Below are 18,186 nucleotides of genomic sequence, written 5' to 3'. Positions count from 1 at the left end.
TGCAGTTTTAAAGCACCTTGGCTTTGTTCTGAATGCACTTTGTTGTAGTTATCCTACAGAGAAAATAAAATGCACTTGACTTGGAATGAATGTACTGTATGCATTCAAAAGTGCTGAATAAATGTTTTATGGACCCATAATTGTGATTATTATTTAAGTTAAGTTTTGCCATAATCATGTATTTTTCCATAATCAGGTAGCTGAAAAACATTGGTGGGGGGGGTACAAGAATCATGGCAATTTACGGCAATATGTTCTGTCAGTATGAGCATGCTTAATTTGAGCAAATGTATTAAGATTTCCAATAGTGGTAAAATAGTGGGCCAGTTGAATTGTTGTTTTAATGACACACACACAATGTTTAGTTAACCAACATGTTAACTGACTGTTGCTAAAAAAGAGTTTAATTTGGCTAAAGCTTATTTACTTTCTTGCAGTGCTAGATGATAAGACGGACATCACATCACTCACATGTCTGTGCTTTGTATGAAGATATCGGCAGACATAGCGTAACATAAAGACCTGAAAGAAAGGGTAACAGCTAGCCTAGCTCTATCCAAAAGCAGCAAAATGGTGAAAGCCAAGAAATACTCGAGCGCACAATGTGTCATTTTTACACTTCAGTGTTTGTACAGATAAAACAAACCACCCGTAACTTGTTAAGGAGTGCGCTTCAGAAGTGTAAGCTGATTTGTTACCTTTTGACAGAGCTAGCCTAGCTGTTTCCAGTGTTAGCGCTAAGTTAGCCAGCTAGCAACTATCCCCTCATCCCACGCTGCAATTATTTTAGAAATATGTTGTTTCCATCTCATAGCAGGCTTTAAACTTACAAAATAAAATAAATGAACCATCGTTTTTGGATAAAAGCCTGTGCTGAACATGTTGTCCTAAGCTTAATGTTTAGTCTTGAACTATGAGTATGGTGACTGCATTTGAATTTGTCAGTCTTCATCTGTTTCCAGCAACTTTAAATGCATTTTCAAATCAAAGCTTTGATATCAAAACAACCAGCCAGCACTACTAGCAACATGTTCTGCATAAACTGAAACACTATTCAAACTAACAACCAGCACTGACTGTGTATCAAGTGCAGAAACGCATCTGTGTTTGCCTTCTACTCCATCAGCCCAGTTGTTATGTGGCTTATGGGATCTACCTCTAATTGCTATTTCTTTGTTCAATTAGTTAGCTTGCCTGCACATGAGGATCATTAATACGTTTCCATGGAGGAAGGACGATGAGGATGTTCTGTCTCAGCTCACGTGTTCACGCTCTCGTGTCTCCGGGCTCAGCTGTGGTGGAAGCAGATTTATGGCGTTTTAAAATCACTTTATCCACACAGCGCACAGTGAGGTTTTTGTAGCGCTTACTGACTGACTGACTGACTGACTGAAGCAGGTTTCTGTTGTTGTTGTTCACCTGCTGTGATTTGTATTATGCAGATGAACATGTAAAGTGACTGGGAGGCACACAATCTGTAAAACACACTGATGACCTTCTACGTGACTGAACGCATCTCTTGTTCAATGAGGCGAATAAAAGAAAAAACAAGCACTCCATCTAGGGTTGCCACAGGCAAAGGAACTATTCTTTTTATAAACATATTACATTGATGTGCTTGGTCTTGACAGTAAATGTCAGGAAACAGGGAAAAAAAGTCTAGAAATGTTCCAGAGTCCAATGGGAAAGTAGTTGTTTTGTCCAAAAACTATAACACATTAAAACAGCAATAAAAGGTCACATTGTAGACACTAAAGCTAGCTAATGCAGTCTGAGAAATGTTTCAAACAATGAACAAGATGTGTTGCTGCTTCAACCCGACGTGTTTCTTTATGGATGACTGAGTGTACACGTACAGTATATGTCTTCTTAAAGGCGTGAAATATAATTGACCTATGACTCAAGCCTTGCATCATTCACAACACATCACAGAAATGATGACTTACACGGCTCTCTGCGTGCGTGCCCTAGTTAAATAAAAAGGGTTCCTTTATGTGGAAAAGGCCAGGGTGTGGGTACAGAGGGAAACTCAACACAGCTGCATCTCGTAACTCTACCACCAGACAAATGTCACAGGTGTGAATTTTCACCCAAGACAATACCAACTCAATCCTCAAAGGGAAATGTATGCAGCTTGGGTCATGAGCTGAACTCGCTTTGCACTTCCACCTCTTAATGAGGCACTATTCTTTTATGTGCATGTTAATGGTCTGCAAAGACTAAAATCCCAAAGTCCCCCCCTGCTTGAAACGCCTCCATTGGACTCCTTTGTTGACTTCCGTAAGAAAATGACATCATTATGCAACTCTCTCTCATCTATTGGCTAGCGCTCAAACACATTGCACGTGACAGGCTAAGGGGCGGGACATCTCTAAGCGGTTGACCAATCACATCAGAGCAGGCCAGCTAACGAATCAGAGCAGACTGGGCTCTGGTTTCAGACAGAGGGTGAAAAGAGGTGCTGCAGCATTCAACATTTTGAACATTAAACCAGTAAACATCACAGTAGAGGGACAAAATAAAAGATATGAACCTGAAGATGGGCAGAATATAATATTTCCTCTTTAAAGTGTGGATAATTTCCAATGTGGGAATATCCTCTAAGCAAAGGTTCATTCAGGAACTGATTTGAAAGATTTTCTATACTGAGAGAAAGGAGCTGCATTATGGAGACACAAAGCACAACAGCTGCACACTGAGATTTCCTTCATGACGTGTTTAAACATGAACGTGTCACACTGGGCGAGGTGACATGTAACGGGAGAGGTTTCAGCATGTAGATATTGGGAACAAAGGCCTTAGAGCTCTCCGGGGGAATATGAGTCAGCACACACACACTTACACTGGGCCCATTAGAGAGGCCGGATCACTGCCATCCCGGTGGAGCCTTGACAGCACGATAGGTGTGTAATAAACTCACATTATCTGCCATAACCCACACTGCTTCTCTGCTGATTTCCACGTCTATTAGAGGCATCTACACACAAGCGCCAACTAACTCTGCTGCATTTACTGAAAAGGAAAAGAGCTTCCGTGATTCTTGAAGGCAAGGCAATTTTATTTATATAACACTTTTCAGCACGTGGCGATTCAAAGTGCTTTACAGATTAAAAGCAAAAGACATTTAAGAACAAATACAGCATAAATACATTATTAAAAAGGCATTTAAAAAAACAGGCATAAAAAGCAAAGATAATGAAATAAATTAAATAAACACAGCAGGTACAGAATAAATGACTAGAAGGCATACTGCAGTGTGAGTATGGGCAGCTCAATTAAAAGCAGCGGCAAATAGGTAAGTTTTTAATTAATAAAAGTGTTTCGGCGGACGTGCACGATTTGGGCAGTTTGTTCCAAATTGTCGGGGCATAATAACTAAAAGCTGCTTTTCCATGTTTAGTGGTTATTCTCGGAACAGAGAGCAGACCCGACCCAGAGGACCTGAGACATCTTGATGCTTCACAGTGATGGAGGAGGTCGTCTATACCTCGGTCCTAAGCCATTTAGTGATTTAAAAACTAGCAGTAGTATTTTAAAATAAATTCTTTGGTCGACTGGAAGCCAGTGTAATGATCTCAGAACCGGAGTGATGTGAAGCATCTTAACTTTTCCTATGGCCATATTTAACCCTACATAAGTAATGAACTAATGTTAAGATAATGTAATAAAGTAAATTAAAATAATAAAAGGTAAAAACTAAGTATCATTTTTGATGAATCGGTATCCTTTTCCTTGATTTATCATTTGGTTTATAAAGTGTATCCAAATGGTAAATAAATAATCATTTTAGTTATTTTGCAGCAAGAATACCTTAAATGATCTTTAAAATGTGAGGATTTAATGGTATTGTTTGAGTAATTATGTCGTTGAAAATCTTAGGTCACAGGCTTCTTCAACAATGCAACACAATAATACAGATAAGCAGACAATATTAAAGTATACTATAAATATACATGATAAACGTATTTATTGGATTTTTTACTGTTCGTCCAGACATTTGAAGATGGCACTTTAAACTTCAGACATGCATTTTTCCCAAATCGAAAAATATATTTTGCACATCAATCGCCTATAGCTGTTTGAGTACAGATTACCAGAGACCATAGTGATGTCTTCAAACATCTTTTTTAAACCAAAATGTGAATATATTAATGGTTCAGATTGTTTGTTGGAAAAACTAGACATTTGAAGATGTTACTTAAAACATCGATTTTATCAATAAATCAGGAACATACTCTGGATAGTCATCGCCTATTAATAGTTGTAAAACAATGTCTATAACATATTTCCAAAGGCCCAGGTGATGTCTGCAAATATCTTGTTTTGTCCAAAATGCTAATATATTTAGTTTAAAATGGTACAACACAGAGAAAAGCATCAAATCAATACATCTGAGAAGCTGTAGAAGAACAATATGACTTAACGCAATTAACTGACTGTTAAAATTGTTGCCGATTCATTTCCTGACACTCTACTCATCAAATTAACCATTTAGTAGGGCTGCTCGATTATGGCAAAAATCATAATCTCGATTATTAAAAACGATTATCCATTTACTTTGAAAACATCCATTTATTGAAAAAAAAATGAACAGTATGTTTTTAACGGTTGATTACCCTGAACTTTAAGTAAAATTCAACTGAAAAACCAAAAAATAAATAATCTTTTTATTTCGATTATGTTGTTTTCATAATCGTTGCAAGCCAAAATCGTAATTGCGATTAAAATACGATTAATTGAGCAGCCCTACCATTTAGGTTCCAATACAATCCCATAACACTCCTACTTCTGAATGAAGGACGTCTTCATCTGAATAAGAAACCAATACTCAACAATTCTTGTGGTCAAGCAATGCATCAAAACATGAATCAAGATCCCAACAAACGGTCTTATCTTACCAAAGTAATGATCTGCTCTCGAGTCCCTGCGTGCAGACCCGAACTGCTTCAGACGACTCATCCGAATCCACCCACCCTCCAGTGCTAAGTGTTACCCAGCGTGGAGCACCACGTCGCTGGATCTTTGCCCTCCTGCTCGCTGCCTCTCGGCCCTGACAAATGTGGTGTGGGCTCTGCCTATTCACATGATGTCAGCAGCTGCCCTGTTGACAACAAGCCCACTTCAAAACACAAGGGAGCTGTATTTCCTCATCGGGGTTAGCATTGTTGTTCCTCTCTCCGGTCCTCCTCTCATAAATAAATAAAAAGCCCTGTCCATTGAACTCTGGTGTATACACCTTATTTCCTTCCTTTTCTTATGGGAAGCTTGTGTGTGACGTCCTTATTTCCCCTGCAGAAGTGAATATTGCAGCAAGCTTTCTCTGCTGGGGAACACACACATCTCTCCCACAAAACAAAAGCTTACTTTAGAGTTTCAATCTTTTCCTGGGGAACACACACATCTCTCCCACAAAACAGAAGCTTACTTTAGAGTTTCAATCTTTTCCTGGGGAACACACACATCTCTCCCACAAAACAAAAGCTTACTTTAGAGTTTCAATCTTACTGTTTAGGTCGCAGCAGAAGTCTCCATCTCCTCTGTCAGACATGCTGAGTCATCACGGATAATGCTGGATGCTCCATGCAATTTTCTATCACCTCCCTGAGCAGAGTTACGGAGAGTGATCGCTGCCACTCTCGCATAATTGGCAACCTAAACGAGTGCACTGAGCTCCTGCGCCTGAAGGCATTATGAATCAGTCAACGAACAGGAGATAAGAAGCCTGACCGAGGCTATTAGCATCAGCCGCCGCGTGGAAAAGTCTTTAGTGAACTGATGAATAAAACAAAAGGCCGGGGTGAAGGCTGCTTCTTCAGAAAAAGCTACAGACAAATGAAAAATCAATCGTTGAGTTGTGTTCCCCTCTCCACACGTCGGAGCACTCTGGAGATCAATTCCCTGCATTGCTTGGGAGATCAGTGAGGCAGAAAGAAATGCATATAAATGGCTTCCACCATTTCATAAACAACACACACTCTCTGATGTTAATTATAGATTATTTTGTTTATTCAATTTGTTTTTTAGTTTGTAAAATGTCAGAGAGGAGTGATTTTCCCTAAGCCTGCGGTGGAGACAAATTAAATTACCAACATATAAAACCAGAGTTTTTGCATGAAAAAAGGTTGAAACTGTTTCTCCTGATAAGTTGCATTGGATATTCTCTGTTGATGATCGACTAATTGTTTTATAAAGTTATAAAATTGGTTATAAAAAATGTAATTTATGGACACAGTAAATGTAATATATTGAACAATGTAACAAAGTATTTTCAAATATATAAATTTCCCCTCTGTGGGACTAATAAAGATATCCTGATAATGAAGGACAAACCATTTTTTTTGTAAATGAATAATGTCTACTGCCTTCTACTTCTTATATTACTACACTTTACAAAAGCAGTATGAAGGCTGAAATATAATATCAGAACAATTGATCATGATGATAACGGATGCAACTACCAATTGCCTACAAATTCTTTTCTCAATTAGTCGATTTATCCACAGAATATCTGCAGAAATATCCCATTCCCAGAGGGACATCTCGAATTTCTTGTTTTTCTTTTACGTCCACAACCCCACAGATATTCAGCCAACTGTCATAGAATACATTAAATCAGAAAATATTCTCATATGAGAAGCAGAAACGGGTAATTTTTCTGAAAGGATTGCTTAAACAATTACAACTGAAATGGTCGTATCATTTTCTCTCAATCCGCTACTAATTGTTGCCATAATGTGCAGATGGAAATCAATCCAGCACAAAGCTGTTTTATGAAAATGAAAGACCCACAGTGTTAATGGCTTTAGATATCCGCTTTGTTCAAGCTTTCACTACGCGTGTGGATCGACTCTCTGCTCCCTGCCTGACAAACTTCAGGCTAATATTTGCTCGCTGTGGATTAGAAGGTCAGAGATGCAACGAGGTACTAAAGCCTCTGGGTCAGAAAAATCTATTAAAACTGTGAAGGCAACCTGTGAGGTTAAGCGTGCCGGTACAAAAGGTCTGATGACTTTTCTCCAGGTTAGCAGGATCAATGTGGCAGGTGAGCCGCTGTGCTTAAACACTAACTCACCAGTAAGAGGGCTGATTTAATAGTGTTAGAAACCCTTAACGGTTATAGTGGAATAAAGCTAAAACAATGCTACACCCTTTAATGCACATTTTCAGGTTCATATCAGTATTTTGTGTCTCTACTGTGTAGGGGTGTAACGGTTCACAAACATTTCAGTTCGGTACGTACCTTGGTTTTTAGGTCACGGTTCGGTTCGGTACTAACGGTACAGCAGAAAAAATTATCACAAAACATAAAATATATATATATATTTTTTTTATTATTATTAAACTGTGAATAATGTATTCACTCAAATAAATACAAAATATAATAAAATAAACATTAAGGTGCAGCATTTCGATGAACTGAAATAATCTGTATTTGAACTGCACTGTACTAGTACCTAAGCAGCCAGCTTGACATTAGGACTTGCTTGTCATTGTATTTTCATGTTTTTTTAAAGAAAAATTAACTTGTCCACATTGCTTGCCGAAAGGGCAGATCTGCTGGCACTAACAATGTCTCCTGCTGTGGAGAACACCCTCTCTAGGGACAGAGGTAGCAGATACAGCCAGGTAGCGCTTTGCTAACATGGCAACATAAGGATATTTGGCGTTTGTAATAGCTTTGGCTCGGTCTGAACTTGTTGCGAGTGGTGGAGGCTTAAATGCTAGCGGGAGTTGGGTTTGCACTTCAGTCTTTTTTCTTTTGGTACCGGTGATATTCACGTTCGGGTGATGCCTTTTCAAATGAGTGTGCAAGTTTGAAGTATTGCCAGCCGCATAACCAATTTTAGTTTAACAATGCCGACAAACAGCTTTGGTTCGGTCCACCTGTCTTTGTCCGTCATCCTTGTACGTAACTGCGAAACCAAAATGTTCCCAAACCGGAGACTTCAATGATGCTGGAGGATTTTCGAGCTCAACTTCGCCATTTCGCGTTCGCCATTTCGACAGTTCCTCAAATTACTGACTACATTTGAACGCATCCCTGTGACCAGCTCTCATAGTATGCCTCTCGTCCAATGAAATGACTTGGTCGCTCTATGACGCGTTGAACCCAATGTAAGCAAATTACTCTGAATGCTGCGACGCAGCAACTGAGATTACTTCCAAGAAGTTGTTCACGTTCTCAATTTTTTAAGTTTTACGTTATATTCGTTCGGTACACTTCGGTACACACGTGTACCGAACCGAAGGGCCCATACCGAAAAAGCATAATAGAGACCCTTTAACAGCTGTTCTGTTAATTTTGCACTTACTGCAGATATTGAGATATCGGATTGGATTGTCTTCTGCCTTCTGAAAATAGTATTGTTTTAAAAAAAGCCACAAATAAGAAAGAAGTTTCCCTTTAAAAACACAACATGTATTCACTCAAAAATATCCTCCCTCTGAATCATCACTTATGACACACCACAATTGATGGTGAGATCCTGCAGCCCTCTGCCTGGATTTTCTCTATTATTTTTATTATGCTGTGTTCGGGGTGTTTTGGGCGTTTCTCTGCATCGAGCTGTCACTCCTCTGCCTCTTCAAAAAGGAATAATTGATAATATGTCAGAACAATCTGACATAAGTGGATGTGTGTGAGTAACAGGAACAGACAGGAGCAGCTACAGTGTACATCATAGTACATGTAGAAGCTCACTCCCTTAGTTACTCTAGCACAGGGGTGCCCACACTTTTTCAGCTTGGGAGATACTTTTAAAATGACCAAGCCCAAATGATCTACCTACAGGGCCGCCCCTGCCCAATCTGTGCCGCGAGCGAGTGGGGGGGGTGCTAGTGGACTAAATGTCCTACTTACTAAATGTAAACTGTGGTGAGCTTACACTAATTGCGCCGCATAAGCGCTTAATAGTGCGCCGTATGTGCACTTCAGATGAGGAGGTGAGGCCCCCTCATAACTGCATGAACCTGTATGGCACAATACAACTCAGACTGGCTTACCTGTACGTCAATCAACTGGCAAATGCCGATGGATGATTGGGTAACTTTAAAAAAATGTTTGAAAAAAAATAATGTTTTCTTATTTCTTTATTTTTTTTCCATACCATTCAATCTACAGTACCCACACTACCTTTGATTTACGCGATTGACGTATTGGGCACCCCTTTCCTAGCATGTAAACAAACATAATTTGGTTGAAAAAACATGTTACATTAGAGTAGTTTTTTCAGGTTTATAGGGACTATCAGTGGATATAAGCTGCTGGGAAATGAGGCTGAAATGGCGGAGGTAGGCTGTTTAGTTAAGCACTTTGCACAAGAATAATAAATGCATTTGTTAATATGTTCTCCATATGAACATGCACTAAGAAGGCGTGGATGTAATGCATTTGCATTGTTACATTAGTAATATAATGTGTAGCACTTAGCAGAGGAGCAAGATTACTGAAGCCCACTAGGTGAAGGGAGCCTTTTGTACGAAGCAGCTGTCCACAATCTGTTGCTGGAAAGTCGATCAAATGACCACAAAAGACAACAACAAAGAGATGCTCAACAGACACAAAAGCGCAAATTGTACACAAAGACACAAAGCAGCCAGAGGCGTAGGACACAAAAAGGCCACAGAGAGATGCAAATAAATACAAAAACAGGCAAAACAGCCATGAAGAGATGCAAGAAAGCAAATAGCAGATCTCCAGATACTTCAAACTATTGCTTTGAGAAAATCTCAAATGACTAAGTGTTTCCACCCAGATGACCACATCACATTTTTGACCTGCCTCTGCACAGGAAGTCAGTCATGACTTTCAGTTAACACAAATCACACTCATCACTGAACCAGAAAAGTAAAGCTCACAAACAAACACTTATGTAACATGTTTTCCTTTTCTAAATATATTTTCATTAAAAGCAGTGACTTCCTTCTCTGACCGAGCACAAACTAGTAAACCAAAATGTCCTCTCATTTTTTAAACAGATGGCAGGAGAGCGTAGAAAGCCCTAAAGAGACGGACTTGATGTTCCCTTTTGTTAGCACAGCTCACTTAGCAACAGCTGGGTCAATCAATATCAGTCCTTAAGCATCATAATATCCCTTCACACACACCACAGTAAGAGTAACAAGGTCACACATACGAGGATTCCATTTCCATGTTTGGAGTTAAGTGACGGTTACATTACCAACACTGTGTCCCGAGGCCCCGAAAACTGTAAATAAACCGTGATCGATGAAGGCTTTTACAGGCGAGAGGACGGACACACCAGACTGTGAACAGAGTGTAGAAACATGAGGCGAGAGGGAATCCCCGCCTGGTGTGACTGAGTCTCATCAACCAGCCATGACTCACAGCTGAGTCAGGAGCAGGTGCTGCGAAGGGGCGCTGGAAAAGGACCGAGATAACAACACCCTCCAACCACACCTTAAAAATAAATCTCACATCTCTATCTCATCTAAATGTTGACGCAACTGCTCGTTTAGACCAAACATCCTCAAGACTCTTCACAAGGAAAACAGAAATGTGTCGGGAGAAACTGATTTCATTACCGATTATAAAAACTATAGTTAGCAAATACTGTAAAAAATAGTTGGAGTTGATCTATTTTTAGCTTTTACTTCTTCTCTTTTTATTTTATTTTATTACCTAATAACTTAATTTACTAGATTAAAATACAAAACATAAACTTTCTTAACATAGTGACATCGATATGTAACACTTGCTCTTCTATTGGCTAGCGCTCCAACACATTGTACGTGATAGGTTAAGGGGCGGGACATCTCTAATCGCGCATTTCCACTGCAGAGCCTTAGTACGGTGTAGTTAGGCCTTGGTAGGCCAGGCTCACTTTATGCTGCGTTTCCATCACCGTTTAGGAACTGGGGTGGTAACTATAGTAACGCAGTGTAGGCGGAGCCGTGACGTCATCTTCAATGCGAAACACAAAAGCAACATCAGCCGTTAGCTGTTAGCCCTCAGAGCTCACTGCTCCTCATATCTGTTCAGGAACTAGACAGAAGTTAAACAAGTACAAACCACAGACTGTCTGTGTCATGGCGAATACAGTCGCTGGTTTATTTATGTCTGTATAGGCCGTTGTTGTGAGTGTGGACGGTCGGAGCATATACAACGTTAGCTTAGCCAATCTATTTAGAAAACAAGCATTTTAAAAGGTTTTTCGCCTGTCAAAGCATTCATTCATGGTTTTTACTAACCGGTATCAGTATGTTGTTACTTCGGCATCATTTTGAAACGTTTATTACAATTAAATCACGGTCAAATATGTTCATTTTGTTGTAGTTGCCAGCGATTCTCTCACTAGTTTAGCATACTCACCCGGTTGTTGGCCCGGAAAGAACCTCGAGAGCCAGAAAACTGTGAAAAACGACCCGCTAGCCGGAACTACGCCTAGTGGAAACGCAACCAAAAACGGGCACGCGTTGTAGTGGAAATGCGCCATAAGTGGTTGACCAATCACAACAGAGCCGGCCAGCTAACCAATCAGAGCAGACTTGGCTCTGGTTTCAGACAGAGGGTGAAAAGAGGTGCTTTAGCAGAACACTAAAGCATGGACATGTCACAGTACAGACACAAGATACACATATGAAACCTGAACATTAGCATAGTAGGGCCCCTTTAAAATAGCAGTATATAAAGTCATTAAGATGAGCTTTTTACCCAAAGCTGTTTATACATTAATGCATAAAAAAATCCAAGAATGTAATATACATTTTTCTAAAATTGTCCATTTGACACAAGCAATTATTTTGCTTTTTGTACGGTTGACTTGGATGCTTATACTCGATTTGAATGCAGTGTTTTTAATTGCGATACAATATTTCTAAACTTTAGTTTTTCTACTTTTAAGTAAGTAGAAGATCTGAGTACTTCTGAGTTAAAGTGATTCATGCCTCTTGAGAAAAACATTTCTGAAAAGTTACTATCTTGTTTACTTTTCCAGCCACATTCATTTATGTCTGTGTAAGCTCCAGGCTCTCAGGGACATTATCAGCATGTGGACATAACTCTGTGAAAGGTGCTGCGTCCAAGTGGAAAATATTTAGATGTGGGTGCTCTGCTGAGTGTCTGGAAAAGTACAGAGAGCTGAAAAAAAACGTCTCACTTTTCAGACATGGTGCTCTGAAAGTCTGTTCTTGTCTTGTTATTCCTTTTAGTTTACTTTAAAATGTCACAAGTTTGACACAGTGCATCATCATTTTAATGAGCGGACAATTTTGATAACAAATTGTTTTAGTTTGATTTGCTTCACACACAAAATGGTGTTGGGCTTTGGTCTGTTAGTAGGACAAAACAAAAAATAAATTCAATGATATTATTTGGTGCTCTAGGAAACTATGATGGGTATGTCTTTCTAGAAAACAAATCTGTAGATTAATCAAAAATGAAAATAACTGTTAGTTGAAGCTGTTTGTATGAAATCAATTTCTAATGTCGCTTTGAATTACAATGATATAAGATAAAGAAAACCAGTAAATATTTGAGGCATTTGCGATTGTAAAACTGATTTAAACAACCATAAATGTATATCAGCAACATTACAATAGTTGGTGATTAGAAAAATAACGGTAATAATAATGAAAGAAGTGAAATTAAATAGGAAATGGATGAATAGGTGAATTAATCATAAAAGGAAGAGATGTGTGTGTACATATATATATATATATATTTATTTGACAGTCTGTACCAGTATAGTAGCTAGTTAATTAAAAATTCCGACACTAATTAGACTAATTTTACAATTAGCAAACTGTCCCGGATTATATATATCATCCCACTATATATATATCTATCTATATATANACTTGCATGTCTGCTTGTATGAAGATATCGGCAGACATAGCGTAGCATAAAGACCTGAAAGAAAGGGTAACAGTGCTGCTTTTGGACAGAGCTAGGCTAGCTGTTACCCTTTCTTTCAGGTCTTTATGCTACGCTATGTCTGCCGATATCTTCATACAAGCAGACATGCAAGTGATGTGATGTCCGTCTTATCATCTAGCACTGCAAGAAAGTAAATAAGCTTTAGCCAAATTAAACTCTTTTTTAGCAACAGTCAGTTAACATGTTGGTTAACTAAACATTGGGTGTGTGTCATTAAAACAACAATAGGATAAGTTTGTTGGTTTCTTGTGAAATTTGACACTAAAGTCATCTCTGTATTTACTTCGTAGTAGGGGTGCACCGAATGGGAAATTCTTGGCCGAAACCGATACCGAAAATAGGAAACAGTTGGCCGAAAACCGAAAGGCCTAATAGAAAATGTATACATTTTTTACCAATGTTGTTCAGCTACCTGATTATGGAAAAAGAAATGATTATGGCAAAACTTAACTTAACTTAAACTTAACTTAACTTAACTTAACTTAACTTAACTTAACTTAACTTAACTTAACTAATAATCACTATTATGGGTCCATAAAACATTTATTCAGCACTTTTGAATGCATACAGTACATTAATTCCAAGTCAAGTGCATTTTCTTTTCTCTGTAGGATAACTACAACAAAGTGCATTCAGAACAAAGCCAAGGTGCTTTAAAACTGCATAAACATCTAGGCCAGTTGGCCCACAACAAAATAGTGTAAATAAAGACTGTAACAGCCAGGCCTTCAACAACAACAAATGCACCTATAAATTTGGTAACCTAACGTGTTGTTGTGATGACGTAATCAAAACGCGGCGACAAGCACGCTGCGCGACCATGCTCGCGGCTGGCTCACAGCCAACATGTCTGCCGCTTGGAGATATTTCAAAATATCAGAGAAAGAGGCGCAGATTGCGATTTGTAAAACGTGTTCAGCTGACATTTCTCGAGGGGGTGTAACTGCAAAGACTTTCACCACTTCTCTGACATTCGCTGATATTTCGGCCGAAAGTCGAAAGGGCCTTTTTAACCATTTTCGACCGATAATTTTTGGTGGCCGAATATTCGGTGCATCCCTACTTCGTAGACCACAAACACNTCGTGTTTCTGAGAGATCAGCTGTCGTGTTACATGCTTTTTTACAGGCTCGCTGTAATGTAGTCAGTTATGCTGCCCATGCAGAGCCGTGGGATCTCTACAATGTGTGCGGGCCCACGGGGGATGTTCAGACTAAAGCTGCAGGAGAAGAACAGCTGTGACAATTTGTTTATATTTATTAGAGGACAACTTCATACTACATCAAACTACTCCTTTTCTTTTTTCTGGGGCAGTGTTATTTTTTGTCCTGTTCTCTCTGAGGAGTTTCCAGCTGTATAGGGTTGTAGTGGTTGGCAGGATCCGTGACCCAGTTAAATATGGACTGAGAACAGGAAACAGAAGAGGAATGAATGGCGGATTCGGAGCTCTACTGACTTTTTAGCTGGGGCACTTTTCTGGCCACACCTCTGCTGGTGCTTTGAATGGCTTCAAGCTCTTTCTCTCCATATTGATCAGTGCTCTCTCTCTTTTCTAAACCCTTTGCTGTGTAAGTACCTTTCAGACAGACAAATGGACTCTGGTTGAGAGGTATGACTAGGCAAGTGAGAGCCTGAGTTGGAGATTCGATGCAGCTTTTTTGTTTTTCCTGATGTAATTAGGACATTCTATTGGCGGAGTGCTATTAATCTGTGCAGACATAGGAGTTGTTAACACCTTTTTTGTATTCCCCCTGCTGCTCAATTGCTCATGTTCTGCCTTGTTCTCACTCTGCACTGCTCAACCTTTTTAAAAAGCACTTTGTGATTGATTCTGCTGAAGTAGAAATTCACCAGACACAGTGATACGTCCTCCCACGGGTCCTGCAGACTATTGAAGGGAGACAGCGGGGTGATTTATGTGCTACACCTCCGCAGCCACTTGACATCCCCCCTCCTCCCTCTTGGCAGGTGTAATGAGAGCGCTGGTCATGGACAGATGATGGACGTGGAGACGTCGTACTCAGACTTCATCAACTGTGATCGCACAGGCCGCAGGAACGCAGTGCCCGACATTGAAGGGAAGGGAAAAGGAGCGGCCAGCACTAGTGAACTCACCAAAGACCTGGCAGGGATGGACCTCAAGGCTGCAGGTCAGTCAACACACACATGAACACACAGTGTGAAAGCAGAGGTAATGTGTGTGTGTATGCATACCAAGGACCTGGTGCTGGGTTCACAAAACACTTTTATCTAAGGCTAAGGTCTTCATTTAGCTTTTAGATTTAGTATATGGCCATTTTAGTTGCTGTAAAAGAAATGTAAGACAAGTCATGGTCTGACAGGAAGAGTTGATGATTGATCAGGTGTAAAGGGAAACTGATCATTTTATAACATTTCAATTTAAATATTTAAATATCTGTGTGAAAAGGCTACGACAGCCTTTCCTTGTGCAGTCCTGTATCGCGTAATGACAAAGAAGCTGCACTTCGAACCTTTATGACCACAAACTATAAGAAATGACCTAAAAGGTGTCAGTGTCTGACCAGTGGCACCAAATGACGAAAAAGGAGTAAAACTTGGCTGATTATTCGCTAACAATGTATTGGATTTATTATGAGGAAAAGGAAAAGGTGTGTAGAGGCTACCGTAACTCGTTGGAAATATAAACGTATATATGTACAAAGAAGGACTTTGTCGTTGTCCTTTGCCTAAAGTCTGCACTGTGTTACTGGTACATTTTCATCGCTGAGTTTTCCAATAAAACGTCCTCACAAATGTTAAAATCTTCCAGGAAACATCTGGAGCAAAATAAGCTGAGTTGTTTGCCATGTTTTGAAGTTTGTCAAAAAGTTACCCAGAGTTCATGTCAAACGTGTCCTTCAACAGAAACTAGACGGCTTTGTCTGTGTCTCAAAGCTCCAAAGCACCCAAACAAGTGGCGCTGCTCAGCTGGCAGACTCAGTGACACCTGGCTGTTGTTGCCTCGGAGATAAGTGAGTCGTGGCGGCAGCACAATGACAGATTCTTCCTCTAATCTCAGCAGCGTGTCAAGCTGTCTGAACGTGACGCAGATGTTGCCTCTCTGGCCATTGTGTGTGTTGCCTCCTTGTTCTTGCTTACTTCCTTTTTCAGTCAAAGACATGTTGACATGTTACCCAATCTTACGTCACTCTTGTGGGAAACCTCACATTTGGAAATACTTACAACACTTACAACATTCTCTGCTACATTTAGCTTATCATTTATCTTTGACATGTATAAAGTAGGGCTGTCCCGAATACCATTTTTCGGGCTCAGGATATTCGGTAGTAATCAGTAGCGAATATTCGGTGCGGAGAGATTTGTATTTTTTTTAAATAACATTTTTCCAAAAGGTTTCATAACACGCTCCGAATCCGAGACACCTGACAACGAGCTGTTAAGCAGAAAGAGCATACTATTACGATTTTATATTTATTTATTGTCTCAGTACTCGCAAACATTACAACAGGGCAACTTGAAAACAGCTAAGCTAAGCTAGGCTACTACTTACAGCATCCAGGTGACTTTTCAGAGTTGTTGTGCCACCGTGGTAGGCCAGTTTCTTGTCGCATATTTGGCACATATTTACTTACCGTCGTCCAATTTAAAATGGTCCCACACAGCTGAAGTCTTCTGCATTTTGTGTTCAGGTGTGTGAAGCGAGATGAACCGTGCCGTTCTCGTTCGTGACTGTGAGTGAAAGCGATGTCAGGAGCACAGGCTGAGATTGTATATATTTCCGCATTTTAACAGTACAATTCAAAAGATTAAATATAGTATAAGAATATGGCAATTTGCCTTTATTAATAGCATACATTTAGAAAAAAAAAAAAACAATATCCGAATAATGAAATTGAAACCCGAATAGTTGACCAACGAACGAATATTCGAATATTCGGGTACAGCCCTAGTATAAAGTTGACTTCATCTGCATTACTTGCACACGGTCTTGCAGGATAACTATTTTATTGTTTTTTAGATTTGTTTTATTGTTTTTATATTTATGTATGTTGCATTGTTGGAGGAGCCTGGGATTTAAGATGTTACATTGCCATCTCTAGACTGTAGCTGCTGCTGTGCATTTGACAATAAAGCTTTTAGAACTTGAATCTTTACACTTAGCTACAGGAAGTTGTAGTTCCTTCCTCAGAATTCTCATTATTCTTTCCTCTTGGGAGCAGATTTATTACAGGCTGTACAAACGATGCGAAACCACTCTTGAGCTCGATATTATCTATAATATTTGACGGATGTTTTGTTGCATATTGTTTCCTCCAGGAGGCGACCCGGGGGCCTCCCCAGCCCCTGAGGCCGAGGGCTCCACCAGCCAAGACGCCCAGGGAGGGGGAGGCCCGTCCTAAACTCAGCCAGAGACCAAAAGGGCGGCAAAGCCAAGGAATTGAAAAGTAAAGAAGGAAGCGAGAGAAAAGAAAAGAAAGAGTGTATATTGGTTGTCCTATGTGGACACGAGGACACCTTCGCTCACTGCCAGCCTGTTTGGAGCTCCAGCGGCCCCAAATGTTCGCCTTTCATTGGATCCGATTGTAACACGCGGAGCAGAGCAGAAAAACAGCTGACTATTGAGATGCTGCTCTTTTGCTTCATTCTCTGCTGGTCATTTATATTCCCGGGGGAGGAGACGAGAAAGCACATAAACTTTGGATTTATCTCTGTGGAGTTGCTGAACAGAATCCATTTATAAAAAAAAAATTAAAAAAACGTTGTTCCAGCCCGGTATGGAACTGAGTCATGGATAATCATAATCATCTGTTTGTCATTTTCTTTCTATGTATGCGTGTGTGTTTGTGACCCTCTTGTTCAATTACACCGCAAGTCCCTTTCTTTTTCTGAGTAACGAAACATAGTCGCCATTATACTGTCATGTACAGACTTCATATTTATTGCTTAATGTTCAGTGATAACTTTGTGATAGCAATTTTCTTTGTGTAATAAAATACTTATGAATTACTGTAACATTTTGTGTTTTATGCTTTGAAGCGTGAGTAGCTTTCCCCTCGAAGCAGTGGGGGACGCTGCAGGTCTGAGAGCTGTCCAACGGGATTAATGAGTTCAGTTTGCTGAGTCGTTCCAAAGCCATAAATATTATTGAATACAGCTTTTGTGGACATTAGCATGGCCGCAGGAAGGCAGTGGTTACGTTTCCACCTAACATGCTCCCAGTGTTCCCATTTATCTCCTTTATACGTAAAGAAACAGAGGATTGAGATGTAGAGATACAAATTTATCTCATAGCATAATAATAATAA

General features: G+C 39.7%; 1 protein-coding gene across 3 annotated transcripts in view; it reads left to right on the top strand.

The window, feature by feature from the left end:
• The window catches only part of pkig (protein kinase (cAMP-dependent, catalytic) inhibitor gamma), a 42,646-nt gene extending 24,753 nt beyond the window's left edge, over positions 1-17,893 (top strand). For 2 of the 3 annotated variants that reach the window (XM_010775483.1, XM_010775485.1), the window contains exons 2-3: positions 14,867-15,048; positions 17,198-17,893. In XM_010775483.1, coding sequence (XP_010773785.1) covers positions 14,895-15,048; positions 17,198-17,280 — 237 coding nt within the window. In that variant the 5' untranslated portion in view covers positions 14,867-14,894 and the 3' untranslated portion in view covers positions 17,281-17,893. Of the gene's footprint in view, positions 1-14,089; positions 14,467-14,866; positions 15,049-17,197 lie in introns of those variants that run through there. The other variant, XM_010775484.1, reaches the window with a different exon arrangement.
• Positions 17,894-18,186: the final 293 nt, after the last annotated feature.

Source organism: Notothenia coriiceps, unplaced genomic scaffold (assembly GCF_000735185.1).
Source record: "Notothenia coriiceps isolate Sejong01 unplaced genomic scaffold, NC01 NC01_scaffold00015782, whole genome shotgun sequence".
NCBI lineage: Eukaryota > Metazoa > Chordata > Actinopteri > Perciformes > Nototheniidae > Notothenia > Notothenia coriiceps.
This window is presented reverse-complemented; position numbering and strand designations above follow the sequence as displayed.